Source organism: Phodopus roborovskii, unplaced genomic scaffold, assembly GCF_943737965.1.
Source record: "Phodopus roborovskii unplaced genomic scaffold, PHOROB, whole genome shotgun sequence".
Lineage (NCBI taxonomy): Eukaryota > Metazoa > Chordata > Mammalia > Rodentia > Cricetidae > Phodopus > Phodopus roborovskii.
The window spans coordinates 7,101,721-7,121,120 of record NW_026126448.1 but is presented as its reverse complement, the minus strand read 5'-3'; the positions used below and the strand labels follow the sequence as shown (position 1 = coordinate 7,121,120).

At 48.4% G+C, this 19,400-nt stretch overlaps 4 protein-coding genes across 7 annotated transcripts in view; 2 read left to right on the top strand and 2 right to left on the bottom strand.

The window, feature by feature from the left end:
* The first annotated feature begins 471 nt into the window (after positions 1–471).
* Hpdl (4-hydroxyphenylpyruvate dioxygenase like) lies at positions 472–1,616 on the top strand. The gene has a single exon (XM_051188554.1). It carries the CDS (start codon positions 501–503, stop codon positions 1,614–1,616), a length of 1,116 nt encoding a protein of 371 aa, XP_051044511.1. The 5' UTR covers positions 472–500.
* Positions 1,617–2,322: 706 nt separating this feature from the next.
* Mutyh (mutY DNA glycosylase) lies at positions 2,323–11,690 on the bottom strand. Its single transcript, XM_051188579.1, has 16 exons — positions 11,570–11,690; positions 6,996–7,113; positions 5,926–6,074; positions 5,803–5,842; positions 5,605–5,678; positions 5,470–5,511; positions 5,322–5,393; positions 5,128–5,241; positions 4,954–5,051; positions 4,731–4,875; positions 4,599–4,653; positions 4,163–4,354; positions 3,935–4,071; positions 3,696–3,848; positions 3,456–3,497; positions 2,323–2,507 (listed from the first exon to the last, which is right to left on the bottom strand). Exons 2-16 carry the CDS (start codon positions 7,105–7,107, stop codon positions 2,376–2,378), a joined length of 1,557 nt encoding a protein of 518 aa, XP_051044536.1. The 5' UTR covers positions 7,108–7,113; positions 11,570–11,690; the 3' UTR covers positions 2,323–2,375.
* Positions 11,691–11,747: 57 nt separating this feature from the next.
* Toe1 (target of EGR1, exonuclease) lies at positions 11,748–15,295 on the top strand. Its single transcript, XM_051188545.1, has 8 exons — positions 11,748–11,874; positions 12,543–12,685; positions 12,772–12,812; positions 12,953–13,049; positions 13,150–13,308; positions 13,555–13,814; positions 14,014–14,176; positions 14,256–15,295. Exons 1-8 carry the CDS (start codon positions 11,823–11,825, stop codon positions 14,874–14,876), a joined length of 1,536 nt encoding a protein of 511 aa, XP_051044502.1. The 5' UTR covers positions 11,748–11,822; the 3' UTR covers positions 14,877–15,295.
* Positions 15,189–19,400, bottom strand: part of Tesk2 (testis associated actin remodelling kinase 2) — a 96,225-nt gene continuing 92,013 nt past the window's right edge. For 3 of the 4 annotated variants that reach the window (XM_051188543.1, XM_051188541.1, XM_051188542.1), the window contains exons 6-11: positions 18,846–18,928; positions 18,222–18,306; positions 17,911–17,994; positions 17,610–17,696; positions 17,061–17,178; positions 15,189–16,825 (exon numbers count right to left, since the gene is read on the bottom strand). In XM_051188543.1, coding sequence (XP_051044500.1) covers positions 16,116–16,825; positions 17,061–17,178; positions 17,610–17,696; positions 17,911–17,994; positions 18,222–18,306; positions 18,846–18,928 — 1,167 coding nt within the window. In that variant the 3' untranslated portion in view covers positions 15,189–16,115. The remainder of the gene's footprint in view (positions 16,826–17,060; positions 17,179–17,609; positions 17,697–17,910; positions 17,995–18,221; positions 18,307–18,845; positions 18,929–19,400) is intronic. The other variant, XM_051188544.1, reaches the window with a different exon arrangement.

The following is a 19,400-nucleotide window of genomic DNA, read 5'->3' as shown; positions in this document are numbered from 1 at the left end:
TCCCACCCGGGCAGAAGCCTAGCTCTGAGTCTGGGGAAGAGTGCGCCTGGCATCGAGTGAAGGTGGCTGTTGTGACTGCCCAGGCCCCAGAAGGGGTGGCTCAGTGCCAAGGGTGTGACCTGGTCCGTGGCTCTGGGAAGGAACTGCCCTTCGTCCCGGCTGTACCCGAGGAGACGGTTCTGGGAGAGAGGGAGTGTCAAAGGCGGAGTCTCAGGCTCCACCCCGACCTCAGGACCGCTCGGTTCAGCGTCCACGTGGTTCTCATACAATTTTACCCCCCAGAGCCTGCGGTTCTCAGCCAGCTTGCAGTTTGAGGTTGCGCTGAAGAGAGTATCAATCCTCCAAGGTCTGCCTGTGACCTCTGCCCAGAAAAGACCAAAGAACGCACTCTTCTGGCAGACCTGAACTCCATCGGCTTCCAATAACCAGTCTTGGACCAAGAGTTTTGGAGAAGTGAGCGGTCCCAGGACAGGGCTGGGTGACCGGCCATTGGGCTCGCCATGGCTGCTCCCGCCCGCCGACTGTGCCATGTTGCTTTCCATGTGCCAGCTGGGCAGCCCCTAGCGAAGGACCTACACCGTCTTTTCGGCTTCCAGCCCCTGGCGGTGCGGGAAGCAGGTGGTTGGAAACAGCTGGCTCTGCGCAGCGGAGATGCAGTCTTTCTAGTGAACGAGGGCTCGGGGCCAGGGGAGCCACTGTATGGCCTGGATTCACATCACTCTGTGCCCAGCGCCACGAACCTGTGTTTCGATGTGGAGGATGTGGACGGCGCCGCCCGAGCGCTGGCGTCACGGGGCTGCATCATGCCGGTACCTCCCACTAGCGTGAAGGATGCACAGGGCACAGCCATCTACACAGTGATAAACTCTCCGGCCGGTAATCTAAGTTTTACGTTGCTTCAGCGTGCTGGCTATCGCGGATCCTTCCTGCCGGGATTCAGACAGCTACCTTGCACACCTGACCCTGGCTGGGTCAGCCACGTGGACCACTTGACCTTGGCCTGCACCTCTGGCACCTCCCCTATACTTAGGCGCTGGTTCCACGACTGCCTTGGGTTTTGTCACTTGCCGCTGAGCCCAGGTGAAGATCCGGAGCTGGGCCTTGAGGTGGCTGCAGGGCCTGGACGAGGGGGACTAAGGCTTACTGCCCTGCAGATCCCGCCTGACAGCACTGTCCCCACCCTTGTTCTGGCAGAATCCCTACCAGGACCTACCAGCAAACAGGACCAGGTAGAGCAATTTCTAGCCCGGCACAGGGGGCCGGGCCTGCAGCATGTAGGACTGTACACTCCTAACGTCATGGAAGCCTCTGAGGGGATGATGAAGGCGGGAGTCCAGCTCCTGACCCCTCCTGAAGCCTACTACCAGCAGCCGGGCAAAGAGGAACAAATCATAGCTGCAGGGCATAAACCCAGCCTTCTAGAACGGCAGGGAATTCTGCTAGATGGCGATAAAGACACATTTTTGCTACAGGTCTTCACAAAGTCTCTCTTCCCTGAGGACACCTTCTTTCTGGAACTGATTCAGAGACAAGGGGCCACAGGCTTTGGCCAGAACAACATCCGGGCACTATGGCAGTCAGTGCAAGAGGAAGCTGCCAGGGCCCAAGGAACCTAAATCCGGGTAGATTGTGGGTATTGCCATTAGACTTAAGTGCTCTGAGGAGTCCAGCACAGGCCTGCTGGGAGTGACACACTTCCACAGGGCCACACCCCAGATAAAGGCCATCCATCCCCTCAGGGCCAGGTGCAGGTCTTCATTTCAACCAGGCTCTACCAATTGTAGTCTCTTGCTAGACTCTAAAGAGATGGGATTTAAAACAATAACCCCTAAAATGTCCAACTAACACATTTAGGTAATAAAGAAATGAGGTCACAAGACACTCTGGAGTCCTTGCGTCTTCTTTGTTTCCTTCCCATCAACCCTTCAGGTCTTGTGATTATTAACACTTGTGCTTTCATTACTTAGGAAATGTACCCTAAATAAAAAGGAATTTAATACAACCGCTCCTCTGTGTTGACCTCCCTAGGGAGCAATGGCTGCAGGTGCAGACAAACTAGGTCAGGGTTAATCAATCCAACCACCTGCTCCAATCAGAGCCTGAGACCCAGAATGGATGTCAGCCAGACAGGTGCTCTCTGCAGCTGCCCTCACTCTTTACTGGGGAAGAACACTCAAGTCAGAATGCATGCATCCAGCCTCCAGGGCTGTCTGGGAGCTCAGCCAGATGAAGTCAGAACCAAGCCGACTTTACCATTTTCTTAGCCTCTCACAAGTAAGTAAATGGGCTAGAGAAAGTGTGGGATGTTCTCTCCAAAAGGACTACAAAAATAAGCATTTTATTAGACTGGAATTGGGGTAGGCTTCACAGGGCTGTCACTGGGCCACACTGTTGGGTATGTCCGTGGGAATATGAGGTTGAAAGAAACTATCCAGGATTTGCTGGCCCCGGCTGGGTTTTTTCCGGCTTGATGGAGTAGACACCCGGGATCTTTTACTTTTAGAACCCTGTGCAAAATCCAAAGATGGGAGGTAATGAGTACACATCAGGGAATCTTCTGTCTGCCTGCTCTACTAATCTAGCCTAATGCTGTGGAATTTTCCACCTGCCCTCAAGTACCAATCCCTTTAGTCAATACTAAAAGGTGCCAAAGAAAATCTAGCTAAAGTGCAAAGCTTCGATAGTGGACATAGCTCAGCTGACAGAGGGCTTGCCTAACATATACAAAGTCCTAGGATTGGGTCCTAGTGTTAGATAGAAGTGGGTATGATAGGCACAGGCCTAGAATCTCGTGATGGAGGAGGATCAAAGAAGTTCAACCACATCACCTTCAGCTACAGTGTTGGTGAGACCAACATTACATGAAACTATCTCAAGGGGGTGGGGAGTAGGGGGATGGCTCAGTGCTTAAAAGTGTATGTGGTAGCCAGGTGGTGGTACACGCCTTTAATCCCAGCACTTGGGAGGCAGAGGCAGGCAAATGTCTGAGAGTTTGAGGCTAGTCTGGTCTACAAAGCAAGTTCCAGGACCTGAGTTGCATGGTTCAAAAGCAAGTATCTATAACATCAATCCATGAATCCAATGCCCTTTTCAGGCCACTATGGGCACTACAATCAATGTACATATACACAGATACATACACATAATAAAAATAATAAAGATAAACCTTTTCTAGAACTCAAACGAGCAGTTATTCTCATTAAGCAGCTTTTCCTGATCTTTGTCTCAGAAATAGCTCCCTACCACATTTCACAAAACCCAGCACAAACACTTCATCTACCTGTGACACCAGAACCCACACTAATGTCCTTGTCCCTCTACCCTGTAGTTCTCACTGTACAATCATTCTCTACAAACTGCCCCCAGTGAAACCTGGAATGGATAACATTTATCCCAAAATGTGAGTAAGTGACTTAAAAACCACCACATGACAGGATGAGCCTCCTGAGGCTCACCTTGCAGGTCCCTCGCCGATGGTCTTCATACATGCGGAACACCTAGCCAAGATGGAGGTGGGAGGAAACAAAACAGGGCTGGCACCTTCTCCAGAAAGAACCAATACCCTGAGTTCCACCCCAGCCTATGGTCAGCCCCAGCAATCTTGTTTAAAATAGACATTTCTTTTTCGTTTACACAGCAGTAAGTTCATGTAAAACATGTAAGAGACAAACAAGAAAAGACCACAAAGGTGGTGCCTTTTTCATGGCAGTGGAGACAGCTGCAGTGTGGAACTCCTCCCAAGTCAACCATCGAGCACCAGGAGGGGCGGGGGTCACTGGGGTCTGCCCTTCTAGCACCAGACTATACACTTGATACGTCAGTTTGATGTGAGAGAAGACATGGGTCACCTGGGGGGAGAAGGGGCAGAACCAGGTCTGTGAATATGAACACAAAAGCTCTCACTCCTGGATACCTGGCACCTTTGCTAACCTACCTCCCCCAGGTGACGGGGACGTGTAGCTGGGAGGGGTCCGGACCAGCTCTGCAGCTCCTGCAGGAGGGCTTTGTGCGGCTGCTGTTCTGAGGGCTCCAAGGCAACAGATGGAAACTCCCACAATCCTGCCAGCAGACCTGATGGCAGGGATACGGGGTCAGCTCCTTCTGCTCCCCCTTCTATTCCTGTTGCTTGTGACACTGCCTTCTAATCCCCATATTCGGGTACCTGAGTTAGGCCTTTGCACCAGCAGGATGAGGGGACTCCCAGTGGCTCTGGGCTGCTCCAGAACACAAGTGGCAGAGTACTCCTCCCTGGGAGGCCTGCGGCTGGCCTTTTGAGGAAAGTTGGCCACTCCCAGCGTGGGGTCCCAGGATTTTGTGGGAGGTAGGCAAAGCTGGCAGTGTCTAGTCTTGAGAGCTAGAAACAAAGATCCCAAACTCTGCTCCGCAAGTGGCCTTAGGTGCCAAGCCCAGCGGGAGGCTTAGCGCCACTACAGAATCTTCTTGCATGCCTTTAATCCCAGTACTCGGGAGGCAGAGGCAGGAGGATCTCTGTGGGTTCCAGGACAGGCTCCAAAACAATGCAGAGAAACCCTGTCTTGAAAAGAAAAGGCAGGAAGGCAGGGCAATGAGGGCGGGCTGGGATCAGAGCTGGTGCTTACCACACTCTTCTACTTCAGGACTGCCTGGCAACGCTGAGAGCTGCTTACACTCCATCTGAGAGAGATAGAGGAGAGTGTCATAGGGCAAGGGTCATTCACTAGGGCACCCCAACTCTTCCTCAGGAGGCTCACCTGCTGGTACGCCTGGCACAGGCTCTGCACAGGGCACTGGCTGCAGAGAGGGTGCTGCGGGGTACACACTGTGGCCCCCAGCTCCATGGCTGCTTGATTGAAGTCCCCAGGCCGGGCTGGATCTACTAGCTGATGGGCTAGGCTCCTAAGGGTAAGGAACACTAACATAAACAAAAACCCTATGAATAGCCGCTTCCCACTTCCCATTATCCCAGTATCCTACCAGAGATGATGAGAGACAAAGGTGCTGCTGGGATCGGCACCAATGGCGCGGACACGGCACAGTACCCGTACGACATTCCCATCTACCACACCAGTTACCTGGCACAGAGGAGCCTGGGAGTCAGACTGGATATGGAGGAAGGGGAGATTAAACACAGGTGACATATGGGCTTACCTGGCCAAAGGCAATGGAAGCAATGGCTCCAGCTGTGTACCGCCCCACACCAGGCAGGAGCTGCTGTAGGGTCTCTGCTGTACGTGGCACATGACCTCCTAGCTCTTCCACCACCTGATTGGAGTAGAAAGGCTCACAGCCTGAAGACATCTCCGGCCACTGGCCTCCTACTCTTCAATACACCACCCATTTACCTTCCTAGCTCCCTCTTGCAGCCGACGGCCTCGAGAATAGTAGCCGAGGCCAGACCAGAGCTGGTTCACCTCCTGTGGATGTCAGAGTTCAAAAATCAGTGGTCGTCCCCTCAGTTGGTTCTGTTCTCCCTACCCAAGGGTGGCTCACCTCCAGGGAAGCACTGGCCAGGTCCTGAAGTGTTGGCCACTTCTGTAGTTCCAAGACAGGTAAGAAATAAGGTCAAGGGTGAGGGTGGTGGAGGAACCCTTTCCCGCCCACCCTCCTCTCCCTCCCTGGCATCACCTGCATCCATCGGTTATAATAGTCGATCACCGTGGCAACTTGGGTCTGCTGCAGCATAACCTCTGACACCCATACTGGGGAGGGGGTTAACATGAGGTACTGCTAACTCACTCCTGCACCTAGCCCCTAGCCCCCAAACCTAAGCATAACCCCTAAACCCCAGGACTTACAGGCAAATCAGCCCAGTTTTGTACTGACCAGCATAGGCCCGCCTGTCCAAGTCGGCCTCCTCCTCTACCTGTCAGTGAAACCACGGATGGAGATTTAATATCGAAAGGGCTAAGTGCCAGCTTCCCACCCCACTGTCCCTGTCCCACTTACCCATCTTCTCCAAGGTAGGTCCCGCTTCTCTTGGTCGTACCAGCTGAGCAAGTTCCTCCGGAAAGTCTCGACATTGGCTGTATCTCTGAAGAGATGGTACGGGGAGACAGAGGCATGCAGTAACTCCTCTCCCTTCTGCTTGGCCTGGCCTGCAGGACAGCCAGGATGCTCAGGGATCAAACCCCACCTCCAATTTTTTTTAAAAAAATTATTTTTAAGTGCTTGTGTATCTGAGGTAGCTATCTGATTCCTTAGAGCTGGAGTTCTGGGCAGCTGTGAACTACCTGCTACCCTTTTCAGTTTTCTGAGGTAGAGCCTCAACAGGATCTCATACAATTCAGGCTGGCCTCAAACTTGTTGTGTAGCCAAGGCTAGCTTCAAGCTCCTAATCCTCCTGTCACAACATCCCAAGTGCTGGGATTACAAGAGTAATCACTACACCTGGCTCTTCAGTACTTAATATTTATTATTTTTATTGTGTATGTATGATGCAAAAGCATGAGCATGCCATGTGTGCATGTGGAAGTCAGAGGGTAGCATTCTTGGAATTGGTTCTCTCCTTCTACCTTTCTGTGGATTCTGGAGATCAAACTCAGGCCACTAGCTAGGTTTATGTGGCAAAAGCTTTTTCCCACTGAGCCATCCTGCTGGCCCTTTCGGAGATCAGTTTTGCACAGGTTCATTAGGGATCCAGAGCATAGCAAACTATAGTAGCCTGTTCCCATTTAAGGCTTCTCCTACCCAAATACTTCACTCAAGCTTTAGAGCTATAATCAGATTAGGCCTAGTTATGTGTGGCCTCAGCCAAATTTCTGGTCTTAATTTTGTCAGAGTGTCTTTGTTCTCTCTGGGCCACAAGTGAAAACTCAATACTTTTAGTTAGGCAGAATAGGTACCCATGCAGGGTACTTCCCTACTTTCAAAATACATTCAGACTTTTGGCCCAAAGTTACACAGCAACAGTTAGAATTAGCATCTTAACTCCTTGGTACACAGCAAGACTGTATGTGCCCTCTTGTGTGGTCAGTGAAACCAGTTTCTTGACACTCTGGCAAGAGCCAGCTCCTTACCAGCAGGGGCAGAAGGCTTGGCCTGGCTGCTGCTAAGGGCACATTTTCCCCTTCTCTCGAGGTTGACTGACTGCTTTCTGTGACTCCTAATGGATCTTCGTAGCTTCTTCATGATAATCTGGAACAGATATTGTGGTCAGCCAAACTGAGGCTGCATTTTAGGAATCCTGCAGGAATTATAGCCACCTCTCCCTCAATCACTCAGTATGCCCAGCTTTCCTTTTTGTCTGCATGCATGCACCATGTACTATGCTCAGAGGCTAGAAGAGGGTGTCAGATCACAAACAGTTATAGCTGTTTGTGAGCCACCATATGCATTCTGGGAACTGAATTCCTCTATGAGAACAGCAAGTGCTCTTCAATGCTGAGCCATCTCTCCAAACCCATTTTTGTCTTTCAAAACAGGGTCTCACTATGTAGCCTAGGTTGGCTTCATGCTTCTGGTCCTCTGTGATGCTAAATCTTGGTTGTCAGCTTGACTATGTCTGTAATCAACTAAAATTCAAGCAGTTAGGCATGCCTATGAAGGATTTTTTTTCCTTTCTTTCTTCCTTCCTTCCTTTCTTCTTCTTTCTTTCTTTCTTTCTTTCTTTCTTTTTTTTTTTTTGGAGACAGGGTTTCTTTGGGTAGCCTTGGCTGTCCTGGAACTACTGTAAACCAAGCCAGCCTTGAGCTCACGTTAATGTACCTGCCTTTACCTCCCAAGTGCTGGGATTAAAAACATGTGCCACCACCACCCCACCTGAAGGATTTTGATTGAATCATATGGAGGTCTGAAAAAAAAAAAGGGGGGGGGGCCCAAAGGAAGTGGCTCTGGCGTGGCTCTGTCGGAGTAGATTTTGCCTTGTTGGTAGTGTCACTGTGGGGGGGAGTGGGCTTTTGAGTTCTCTATGTCCAAACTTCACAGTGTGACACACAGTTGCTTCCTGTTTGTAGAACTCTCAACTCCTCCAGTAGGCTGCCTGTCTGCTTACATGCTTTGTGCTATTATAATAATAGATTAACCTCTGAAACTGTAAGACAGATCCAATTAAATGTTTTCCTTTATAAGAGCTGTGTGGTCAAGGGGTCTCTTCACAGCAATAGAAACCCTAAGACAGATCATATGAGGTGGGAAAACACCCTAAATTTGGGCCATACCTTCTGGAGGCAGCCCACATAATAGGACAAGGAGGTGGAAACTTTGGCTTTCTACTTGCTTGCCCTGACTCCCTGGCAAGTGTATCTATCTGTTGCTGAGGGTATTCTTTCCTGGTATCAGAACCTACTTCAGGGTTCTAGCACAGACTGAAGAGCAACACTCTAGTGATTCCTGGGTGACTTCAGCACAGATTAGGACTGCTGAGACATCCAGTCTCAGACAGGACAACTACCAGATTCTTGGCCTTTCCACCAGAATACAGTCATTGCTGAACTACTCAGACCACAGCCTATAAGCCACTTGAATAAATCCCCTTTTAATATGTACATTCATTCTATCCATTCTCCTGTCATTACTTCCCAACTACTGGGACTACACATGTGCACAATTATACCCAACGTGTCTATCATTTAAGTGCTTTCAAGATGCCTTGGTTGTCTGAATGAGAATGGTCCCCATAGGCTCATATGTTTGAATGTTTGGTCCCCAGTTAGTGGAATTGTTTGGGAAGGATTAGGAGGTGTGGCTTTTTTGGATTGGGTGTGGGCTTGTTGGAGCATGTGTGTCACTGAGCGTGGGCTTTGAAGTTTAAAAAGCCCATTAACAGGGGGAAGTCTGTCTGTCTGTATCTCTTTCTCTCTGCTGCCTTTGAATCAGGAAGCAAAGTTCTCAGTTCTCAGTCACTGCTCCAATGTCATGCCTCTGAAACTGAAGCAAGGCCCTAATTAAATGTTTGTTTTTGTTATAAATAAGAGTTGCCTTGGGCGATGGGCAGTAGTGGCATGTGCCTTTAATCCCAGAGCCAGATGGATCTTAGTGACCTCTAGGACAGGCTCCAAACCAACACAAAGAAATCTTGTCTCAAAAAGCCCCCCCCCAAAAAAAAAAGGTTGCCCTGGTCATGGTCTCTTCACAGCAATAGAACAGTAACTAAGATAATGGCCATGGTTTTGGTACTGGCTAACTATGGGACAAATGAGCAAGTGGCTTCAGGGAATCATTATAAAGGCAGCCTAGTAATAGTCAAAGAGAAGGGACAGGGCAGAGTAGGGCAGGGCAGGGCAGGGCAGGGCCTAGGAGCAAAGAGCACTTGTATATAATATACCTGATGCTTACCAACATGCATATATGATTAAGGGTTGTTTGAGGTGTCTAAGCATATGGGATAATAAGTGTCTGCTTAGATAGCTAGAATGGTTACACTAACCGTTAGTAGTCACCTAGTCACCAGAGAAATGAGAAAACAAGAATTAAAGAGGGAAAAAGATTTGCCTGAGAGCAGATGGCAAGTCAATGAGAAGAGAGAGCTAGTAAATCATAACTGGCTGGCCATTGGTAATGAGAAAATACACCTGGCTGACTGCTGCCACACTTTTCCTGGCTATCTTTTCTCTAACTGCAAAAATATTACTAACAGGGAATGGCAGGATGGCTGAACAGATAAAAAATAAAATAAATGAGAGAACAGGCTTTTACAAAGTAATCTAACACTCAGAGTGGGTGCTTTACTGTGTTGAGCACTCCACCTGACTGTGCCAGGAGGCAGGAACTATTACTTCCATTTCGGCTCAGGAAGCAGAGGTTAGTTAAGCAAGTTGATCTCATCTTTAGCTGTGCTATATATAATCCTACCAAACCTGTTTAAATGTCAGCACCTCATTTTCATCAAAAGACCTTGCTTTCTCTATGCCTCTGGCCTCCATGGGCACCTGCACTCACATGCACAAGCCCACATACATACACGTAACTAAAAAGAATAACAATAATTTTTTTTTTTTTTTTTTTTTTTTTGGTTTTTTGAGACAGGGTTTCTCTGTATTGCTTTGGAGCCTGTCCTGGAACTAGCTCTATAGACCAGGCTGGCCTCAAACTCAGAGATCCACCTGCGCCACGTACTGGGTGGGACTAAAGGCGTGCACCACCAATGCCTGGCTAAGAATAACAATAAATCTTAAAAAAAAAAAAAAAAAAAAAAAAGCCTGGAGGTGGTGGCTCATTAATCCCAGAACTCAGGAGGCAGAGGCAGGAGGATCTTCAGATTCGAGATCAACATATACACAGTTCCAGGACAGCCAAGACTACACAGAAAAGCCCTGTTGCTAAAACAAATCAGGGTGGTGGTGACACCCATAACCCTTTTGCTGTTGTTTTAAAGGAAGTTCAAGGCCAGCCTGTGCTACCTGAGACCCTATCTTTTTGTTGTTGTTTTGTTTGCTCGTGGCTACACCGGGTTCTTCTATGTAGCCACTGGCTGTCCTGGACTCTCTAGATCGGGCTGACCTTGAACTCAAGATATCCACCTGTCTCTGAATGCTGGGATTAAAGGCGTATGCCCTATCTTAAATAAGAACAGTACCCTCCAAATCTTCTCAGAGCAGCGCCAAATATGTTATACACAATATATGTTTGTTAAATTATTTAATGGGATGGGGAAAAAGTTGAATGTGATTCCTTTCTCAGTGAGGTCAGGTAATGCTGCATATTGATGTTAAAGGGGAAGCCTCACCCTAGTCCCTGGCAACCATATACCCAACGTTTGGAATATTATAAGTCCCACCCTATCTCCCTCCAAACCCTGTGGCATCTCAGAAAGCCCGCCAAATGACGACTACTCTCCCAGAGATGCTCAAGACCACTCCCACTGGGTATTTAAACTGCTTCCCAGAAAATAGACTTGTTTTCTAGTCTCTGTGGGGCTGGAAGGCCATCAAGAACGTTGTATCCATTATGTGGGCTTTTTCTAATTCGGTTTGATTTGGTCTGGTTTGGATTGCTGTATAGACGGAGAGGCTTATCGGGGCGCAGAAGCTTTTCAATTGATAAAATTATTGAGTAAAGGGAAATCCAGGTCGGTGGTCCCAGAGGATGTGAACGCCCTGTGGTGGGGACTGGTTTCCAACAGTGTTACTCTCTTCTACAGTCAAAATCAAATTGGCTCTTTCTTGCTATCCTACTACCAAAGCCTTAACTTTATGCACATTATCACGTGTGTTTGGTTTTTCGAGACAAGGTTTCTCTGTAGCTTTGGAGACTGTCCTGGAACTCACTAGGCTGGCTTCGAACTCACAGAAGATCCCCCCCACCCCTGTCTCTACCTCTCACGTGCTGGGAGTAAAGGCCACCACTGCTCGGCTTCACGCGAGTTGTCTTAAAAGCGTTCCTATTAGTTGGTGGCTTTACTACCTATCCGCCCGTGTCCTGTAGAAAGCCTCTCACTTCATCTTTCCGGGGTTGTGGTGCTTAAGCACTCTCTGCCGTGCGCCCACCTCTCCCGAGCTCCTAGGCGTGGTCCTAGCTCAGCACAGGAGGCACTCTCTCCTCCACTCCCGGGAAGCCTATGCTGTCCATCCCAACCCTGGGCTGTATAGATGAAAAGATCTGCAAAGCTTAGAGGTTCCAAATTCCCGCCAGAACACACGGAAAAGTAAATTACCTCGTGCGCAGTCTCCAGCCCGCAGCCCCAGAGAAATCGCCAAGGGGCGTGGCTTCGCTCAGTCCGGACGCTCAGCCAATAGACACTCAGCGCGCGCAAGGTCCTCTCTCCGCACTCGGGACCGCTCTGAACGGAAGTTGGACCCTACGAGACCCAGACACCGAGACCCCGCCCCATCCTAGACCGGAGTCTTTGCGTGAGACGAAGCGGAAGTCTCCGAGTACCCACAGGCTTGCGCGGTGTGCGCGGCGTCATGGCCGCCGACAGTGACGACGGTGTGCCTTCAGTTCCAACGACCTCTGATGGTAAGCGACTTTCCGGGAATAGCCACAGAAGCTTGCGCGGTTCTGAGGTGGGAAAAGCCTCGGGCCGGTAGTTCTAGAGACAGGCCTGTAGCTTCTTCTTTCGCCAGATATCCTAGAAGACTACAAGTCCCAGTGTGCAGCGCGTGCAACTGTAAAGCCCATAATGTTAGATTGTAGAGCAGTGAGGCATGTTGGGAGGTGTGGTTCGGATCCAGCCGGTGGCTGTCAATCGATAACACCTGGCAAGTGTGTAGCTTGGGTCTAACTTCGAAGCACTCTTGTGTCTGGGAGGAGCCATATGTGGCTTTATGGGATCTGTTTGTTTTTGAGGTCTGTAGCTCAGGCTGGCTTCAACCTCAAGGTCCTTCAGCTTTATGCTCCCTAGTCCTGGAATTACAGGCTTGCAGAATAAAGAATCCTCAAAGGTTGTCTACCTCCCTCCTGATTATGATGGCAAAAAAGGAAGTGATTTCCCAGTCCCACGTAAAGCCCTCTTTGCAAATTTAGGGCACTGTCCACTCCAAGGCTTTTGTGTAGAGCCAGTGAAGGCAAACTCAAAACTAGGAAAACGCTTGTCAATGGGCAACCGCTCTCCTACATCTAGCTTGGTGTCTGATCCACTGGGACCTTATGGGAACATGAAAACCCATCACTATCTTTATCCCTAGGTGGTGTCAACAAAAACACAAAATCTGCGGAGGAATTTGTAATACGAGTTCCTGTGGTGGATGTACAGAGTGACAACTTCAAAGAGATATGGCCATCACTTTTGCTGGCCTTAAAGACAGCTAGCTTTGTGGCTGTGGATACGGTGAGGCACAGAAAACAGGGAGGACAGGTGGTTGTGAAAGGTTTGGTGGGTGTGGGGAATAATTACAGTCCTTTACCTATCCATAGGAGCTGAGTGGGCTGGGGGACAGGAAGAGTTTGCTGAACCAGTAAGTATAAGCCTTTTCTTTAATCCCAGCTCTAACAAGTGTGTAAATCTCAATCCAGGGTTGGAGAGTCCCAGCCCTGGGTAGTTTGGGCCCTTTGTGAAACTAACTCAGCCACAGCTATGCTCCAATCCAACTCTAAGGTGCATCGAGGAACGTTACAAGGCAGTGTGTCATGCTGCCAGGACCCGCTCTGTTCTGTCCCTGGGCCTCGCCTGTTTTAAGCATCAGGCAGATAAGGTATGAGCTACCATGGAGTAGAAGAGGTTGAGGTGTGCTGGAGAGTGTTATGAGTTTTTCCTCCTGACTTTTGTTAGAACAGATCCTTCTTGTTTTTCAGGGTGAAAATTCTTACTTGACCCAAGTGTTCAATCTCACCCTACTATGCATGGAGGAGTATGTTATAGAGCCAAAGTCTGTGCAGTTCCTGGTACAGCATGGCTTCAATTTCAACCGGCAGTATGCTCAGGGAATCCCCTACCATAAGGGCAATGACAAGGTAGGGCTCCAGCTTCTCTAGTCTTGAGTGTGTATTTTGTTTGCCTTATTTCTTGCTACCATGAGCTGACGCCTGGAGAACGTATCTGTTTGTGAATATGGGGAGTCATTGGTGACAAGGTTAGGGAAACAAGACATTCAAGGAAGGGTAGCTTGGGTTAGACAATGAGGTAGTACTTTCCAAGTGGGAAACCTGGGGTAAATGTGCTGTAATGTTCTTCCAACTGACCCCTTCCCTTCCCCTTAGGGCGATGAAAGCCAGAGCCAGTCAGTACGAACGTTGTTCCTTGAACTGATTCGGGCCCGTCGGCCCTTGGTGCTACATAATGGCCTTATAGACCTGGTGTTCCTGTACCAGAACTTCTACGCACACTTGCCTGAGAACTTGGGAACCTTCACTGCTGACCTGTGTGAGATGTTCCCAGCAGGCATTTATGACACCAAATATGCTGCAGAGTTTCATGCCCGCTTTGTAGCTTCCTACTTAGAATATGCTTTCCGGAAATGGTGAGGACATGGTTGAGGGGAAGGGGTGGGGCCTGGTATGAACCTATTGCATTCACCTAAGATTGTTTATCAAGTACCTACCATATGCTAGGCACTGTCTTTAGGTGCTGAGGATTCAGCAGTGAACAAAACACAACCCCCCCCTTGTTCTCGTGGCGCTTATACACTAGTGGCGCAATACCCTCTTGCGCTGTTGCAGTGAGCGGGAAAATGGGAAGCGGCGGGCAGCTGGCACCCCACATCTTGTCCTGGAGTTCTGCAGCTATCCATCTAGCATGAGAGGCCATATTGACTACCGATGCTGTCTGTCCCCTGTAACCTACCGTCGTTCTCACACCACCAGCATCTGCGACAAGTTCTCGGTGAGAGCATTCATCCATGTCTTGGGGAGGGGAGGCTCTGATGTATGGAACCCCTTCTTAGCCTCTTTCCAACCTCCAGGCCTATGGCTGGTGCCCTCTAGGACCTCAGTGTCCTCAGTCACACGATATTGATCTTATCATTGACACTGATGAGGCTGTAGCAGAGGACAAGCGGCGTCGGCGGCGACGTAAGGACAAACGGAGGAGGGCTTTGCTGAGCCAGCTAGGAACACAGAACTTTGAGGAAGCTGATGATGGTCCCCCCACAAAGCAGGTCTGTGAAGATAACCTCAAGACACAAGAACTTGAACAAAGAGTAACAGAGAGGGAAACTAGGGATGAGCTTGACTCCAAGCAAGGTCACAAAAGTGACTTAGAAATGGAGCATAAGGCAACAGGTTCTGAAACAGCTGATGTGGCTATCTCAGAACTGCCTGTGAGTCAAGCCAGTCCTAATCCTATGCCTGGGGATGGATTACATCGTGCTGGTTTTGATGCCTTTATGACAGGTTATGTGATGGCCTATGTGGGACTGAGCCAGGGACCTCAACTCTGCAGTTCTGGACCCTGGCTTCCTGAATGTCACAACAAGGTGTATCTAAGTGGCAAAACTGTACCCCTCACAGTGGCCAAGAGCCAGTTTTCTCATTCTTCTAAAGCCCACAACCAGAAAATGAAGCTGGCTTGGAGCAGCAGCTGACTCAGTATCTGCCTGGCCATAGGCCTAGGAGAGAGATGTTTGGCAGTGTGGGTGTGTCTGTCATCCCAGTACCTGAAGGCTGAGGCAGGAGGACTGCTACAATTTCATGGCCTACATAGTGAATTCCAAGTCAGCCAGAGCTATATAGCAAAACCCTATCTCAAAAAAAGGAAGTCATTTGAGTTGTTAGCCTGTATGTGTCACCTTTAAGTACTACAGAGTTGTTGAGCAGGTACTGGCAGAGACAGTGAGCACTTCACTATTTTCTCTTATACAGAGGCCTGACCCAAGGGTAAAAATAAGGCTAACTAGTACTCGCAACATCAACTTTATTTTTTAATCTGAAAGTGTCTTGGGAAAAGTTTTACGAAAGAAAAAAAAAAATCAACAGAAATGATGAAAATATTTGACCAACTTCATTCTTTGGTTATTTCTTATTGCGACTCTGTAAGGACAGACTGGTCCCAAAGCTCCAGCTGTAGCAGGGAGAAAAATCAGTCCAAGTATATATAATACATTAGCTACTGGTTGTATCACCTGTTGACACATACACAGTGCAGGCCCTGGGGCCTACAAAACCAGCCCCACTCCCAACACCAAGGTTGAAAGTCTGGAGGCAAAACATTAAGACTTCTTTATAAATACGAAAATAGATTAATCAACTGGAAAGGTCTTTGAATAGGTTAGCTAAAAGATCTCTGACCACCACATCCCTAGTCTCTCCCTTGCATAGAGATGTAGTGATGTGGTCTGACCATACAGTAAGTGCAAACAGCAATTATTCAAGTGTCTTAGACATACTGGCAAGAAGCATCCCAGTCTTCAGTCTGAGAAACAGCCATGCCCTTTACAGCCTCAGTTTCCATCCTGTACCTTATGTGCCCCAGAATAGGCACAAGAAACCTAGGATAGGAAAGGAACTGGTATTAGCTGCATAGCTGCCTGCCAGCTCAGCCTGGAGCTAAGTCCTTTGGTCCTGTCTAGGACATGCACTGCAGTCAGTGGGAGCCAGAGCTCCTTGCTGGATTTCAGAGGCTTAGAATTAGGTTGGTCCTAACCATTGAAACACCTCATATTACAGCCATTGGGCACTGAAAGCCCAATTTTTAAGCCAGGCTTTCCTCAGCCTGCCTGCTTTGTGGGCTCCAGGGAAGAGCCAGGCTGTGCACCAAGGGGATTCAGCAATTTCAGCTAAAAGGTCCATTCCTGTGGTGTGGCAGGAACTAGTCCTAACCCAGTTCACCCATCCTGCTCTCCCTGGGTTTGCAAGCTTATTCCAGAGATAGAGAAGTGGACAGGAGCCATTTGTGGCCTTTCTTCCACCTCCATCTCCTCAGAGGCAGCTTCAACACGTGGGCTAGTCCCCTGGGGCCTGGATCCAAAACCATTTTCTTCTTGGGGGTTAGAACAATCCATGGCCTCATGGACTGAAGCAGCTGATAGTGCAGATGCCCGGAATGGTGGGATCTCTCTTACTCCATACTTGAGACTGCTGAGTCGTGGTGGAGGCCCATCAGATAGTGATTCTTCACAGCTCACAAATGGACAAGCCTGACGCAAGAACTCAGGCGAACCAGGTAAAGAACGCCACCGTCTGGAAGACATGGCCAAAGACTCCTGACAATCAGCCAGGGGTGTAGTTCCAGGCTCTGGTGCATCCAGGTCAAATACAAGGGAAATGACAGATTTGCTGGGCAGGTCAAAGAATTTGATCTTGCCACCCTTGAGGTCCTGTCGTGCACTGAAAGGGTTGACTTTGGGAGTACGTGTAGCACCATCTCGTGGCTGGTAGTAGGGGTCCAAGACACTGACTGTACGTGGAGGCTTACGAGAGAAAATGTCTGACTGGCTTCGAGACAGCCAGATAGTACGTCTTGGGCGTGGAGACTTATGGGGAATCTTGTCATCCAGTGAACTCAGTCGTTTCCCTCCAGACACTTTCTCCAGTCCTGAAGATCAGTAAGCCTGAGTTACTCTCAGTCAATATAAACAACACTTCATTATATTTTTCTCTTGAGGAAAGAGAGATAGTTGTCCCATTTCATCAATGAGAAAACAGGGGAGCAATGTACCAAGTCACAGCTATAAGACAACTTAGTATTCTATGGTCCATAACCACCACCCCCACTTGTCTTACAGTCTCACTCCTCCCTTCAGGTCAGATTTGAGTATCTGATCTCTTACCTTTCACTGTGGGCTGCAGCTTCCTGCCCCTTTCCAACTCTTCTTCCTGTAGGTGGCTCATAATTTCCTCTAGGGTCTTTCCAATCTCCTCAAAGGATGGTCGAAGTTTGGGGTCCATCTGTAGGCATCCATACCAGCCATAAGCCCTGTGCTGCACTTCTCATCCCAAAGATGAAATCTGAATCTCTTCCTGGTATCTTAGATTCAGGTTGGGTAACTAAAGTTTTCTTTTGCATTAGGACTGACTGGTGCTATAGTTCAACAAAGAAAACTTGGCAAAGCTTGGTCAGTATTCAGGGCCCAGCTATGGGTCTACCCTGCAGGCTAAGGACTAAAAAATACAAGGTGTTTTATTTTTTATTTTTCCCCCCTTTGGTTCAGGGCACTCTGGAGAGCCTGTACAGGCCAGAGTAGGAAATATGCTTGGTGCTACACATCTGGGGAATATGATGCCATGCCCCTTATGAAACTAATTTGTAGCCTTTCCCTATAGTCCTAACCAAATGAAAAGGACTCAGCATCTGACCAAAGCCAGGTAAAGACACTCACATTACAGCAGTTGAAGGTAAGCTGCAGAAACTCTGGGGGGCAGTCTCCCACCATGTGCTGGAAAGCATCATAATCCAGCCCAAAATTCTGTGGATGAATTAAGTGGAGAAATAAGTGTACAAGGGACATGAATAGATAAGTCATTAATCATACACACTTATCCTGGGCTATTCAGAAGAGGCTGGGAACTGCATAAGAAGTAGCTACAGATTAGTTCCAGTAACTCCACCCCAAGGATAAAACAGTTCCATAACCAAACCAACCCTATCCCTGTGGTGATTGTCCCATGCTGGTGGCTCACCTCTGTGCGGGGAAGATAGTCTGGATCAGCTTGGATGCGGGCGATGATCTCACAGAGGATGATACCATAAGAGAACACATCTGCCTGGTAGGTGGTCAGACCTCAGTTTTCCTCTCATGAAGTAAGGAGTGGGTTATCTTCCCTGCCCCTCCCCCACTTCTTAACAGCCTAGGTCTGGGCTACATTACCCATATTCCATTCAAGTCATCCACTTGCTAACAGTGACATGCTAGCCCTATATTTAGCAAGCAGGATACAGCTCCTTACCTGGGCCACAAAAGATAATCAGGCCTTGAAATCTCCAGACTTACCTTCTCATTGTAAGGCTCATCTCGGAGAACCTCAGGTGCCATCCAGAAAGGTGAGCCCACTACAGCCAGCTTCTCACCTCCTGTACTGTGAAGTAAAGGAAGACAGCTTGCTGGTTACTGACTGACACAATGGGAAGTAACAAAAAAATGACAAGGTTTCACATAGCCTAGACTATACATAATGGGGGATGACTTGCAGCTATTGATTCTCCAGCTACCTCCTGAATTCTGAAACTTCAGGAATGCACTACCATGACTGGCTTGGTGCTGGAATTTTCTCAGGGCTTTGTGCAACAAAACACTACACTAACTGAACTACAGTATTCTCAGCTCTTGAGTCTGTATTGTTGAGACAGGCTCACAAAGCCCTTACTGGGCTCAAATTTGCAGGGATCCTCCTGCCTTTCCCTTAAAGTATTAGGATTACAGGTGTGTGCCACCATGCTTGACTACACAATTAGATCTTTTGACTGTTTGGGTTTTGCTGTTCCCAAGAGTGGGTATACGCTTAGAGGGGTCAAGTCAAAAAATGAACTTGAACTGTGTCTGGGTTCTGACGTTTGGAAAAGCAGCTGGATTTACCCTTGGTTTTGACTATTGCCTATGGTCTTTAGGGTTACTCACCTAGCATCAGGAATCTTCTCAGCCAGGCCAAAATCAGCTACCACTGCAGAGTAACCATTTTCATCTCTCTTTATCAGGCAGTTCTAATAAATAAATAAAGAAAATAAAGTAGTTTAGAAGTAGGAGCTAGGGCTAGAGAGATGGCTAGGTAGTTGAAAGCACTGGCTGCTTTACCAGAGGTTGTGAGTTTAATTCCCAGCAACCACATGATGGCTCACAACCATTTGTAATTAGATCTGATGTCCTCTTCTGACTTGCAGCACACATGAAGACAGAACACTATATATATAATAAATAAATCTTAAAAAAAAAAAGTAGGGATTAGCCAGCCATATAGTTAGTACTCATGTCTCCTTACCAGAAAATCTTGTCCTGTTTCTTGGTGAACCACACACTTAGCCTGATCTCAGGGTCAAAACTGGGGGCTTTTATATAGCAACTGAGGTTGGTGTGTACTATGTGATACTTTGTGTTCTGACAAAGTTTGCCTGGTAATCAGAGGGTGGAGCTAGTCATTAGTTAACCACAGAAACTGGGCTATGGTGGCTCACACCT

Coding starts and splice junctions, on each gene's coding strand:
- Hpdl (XM_051188554.1), top strand. CDS start 501: ATGGCTGCTCCCGCCCGCCGACTGTGCCATGTTGCTTTCCATGTGCCA.
- Mutyh (XM_051188579.1), bottom strand. CDS start 7,107: ATGAAGAAGCTACGAAGATCCATTAGGAGTCACAGAAAGCAGTCAGTC. Junction 5,512..5,604: donor ATTATAACCGATGGATGCAG/GTGATGCCAGGG, acceptor TTGGAACTACAG/AAGTGGCCAACACTTCAGGA. Junction 4,355..4,598: donor TCCTGAAGTAGAAGAGTGTG/GTAAGCACCAGC, acceptor CTTTGTTTCTAG/CTCTCAAGACTAGACACTGC.
- Toe1 (XM_051188545.1), top strand. CDS start 11,823: ATGGCCGCCGACAGTGACGACGGTGTGCCTTCAGTTCCAACGACCTCT. Junction 12,686..12,771: donor GCTTTGTGGCTGTGGATACG/GTGAGGCACAGA, acceptor ACCTATCCATAG/GAGCTGAGTGGGCTGGGGGA. Junction 14,177..14,255: donor GCATCTGCGACAAGTTCTCG/GTGAGAGCATTC, acceptor TCCAACCTCCAG/GCCTATGGCTGGTGCCCTCT.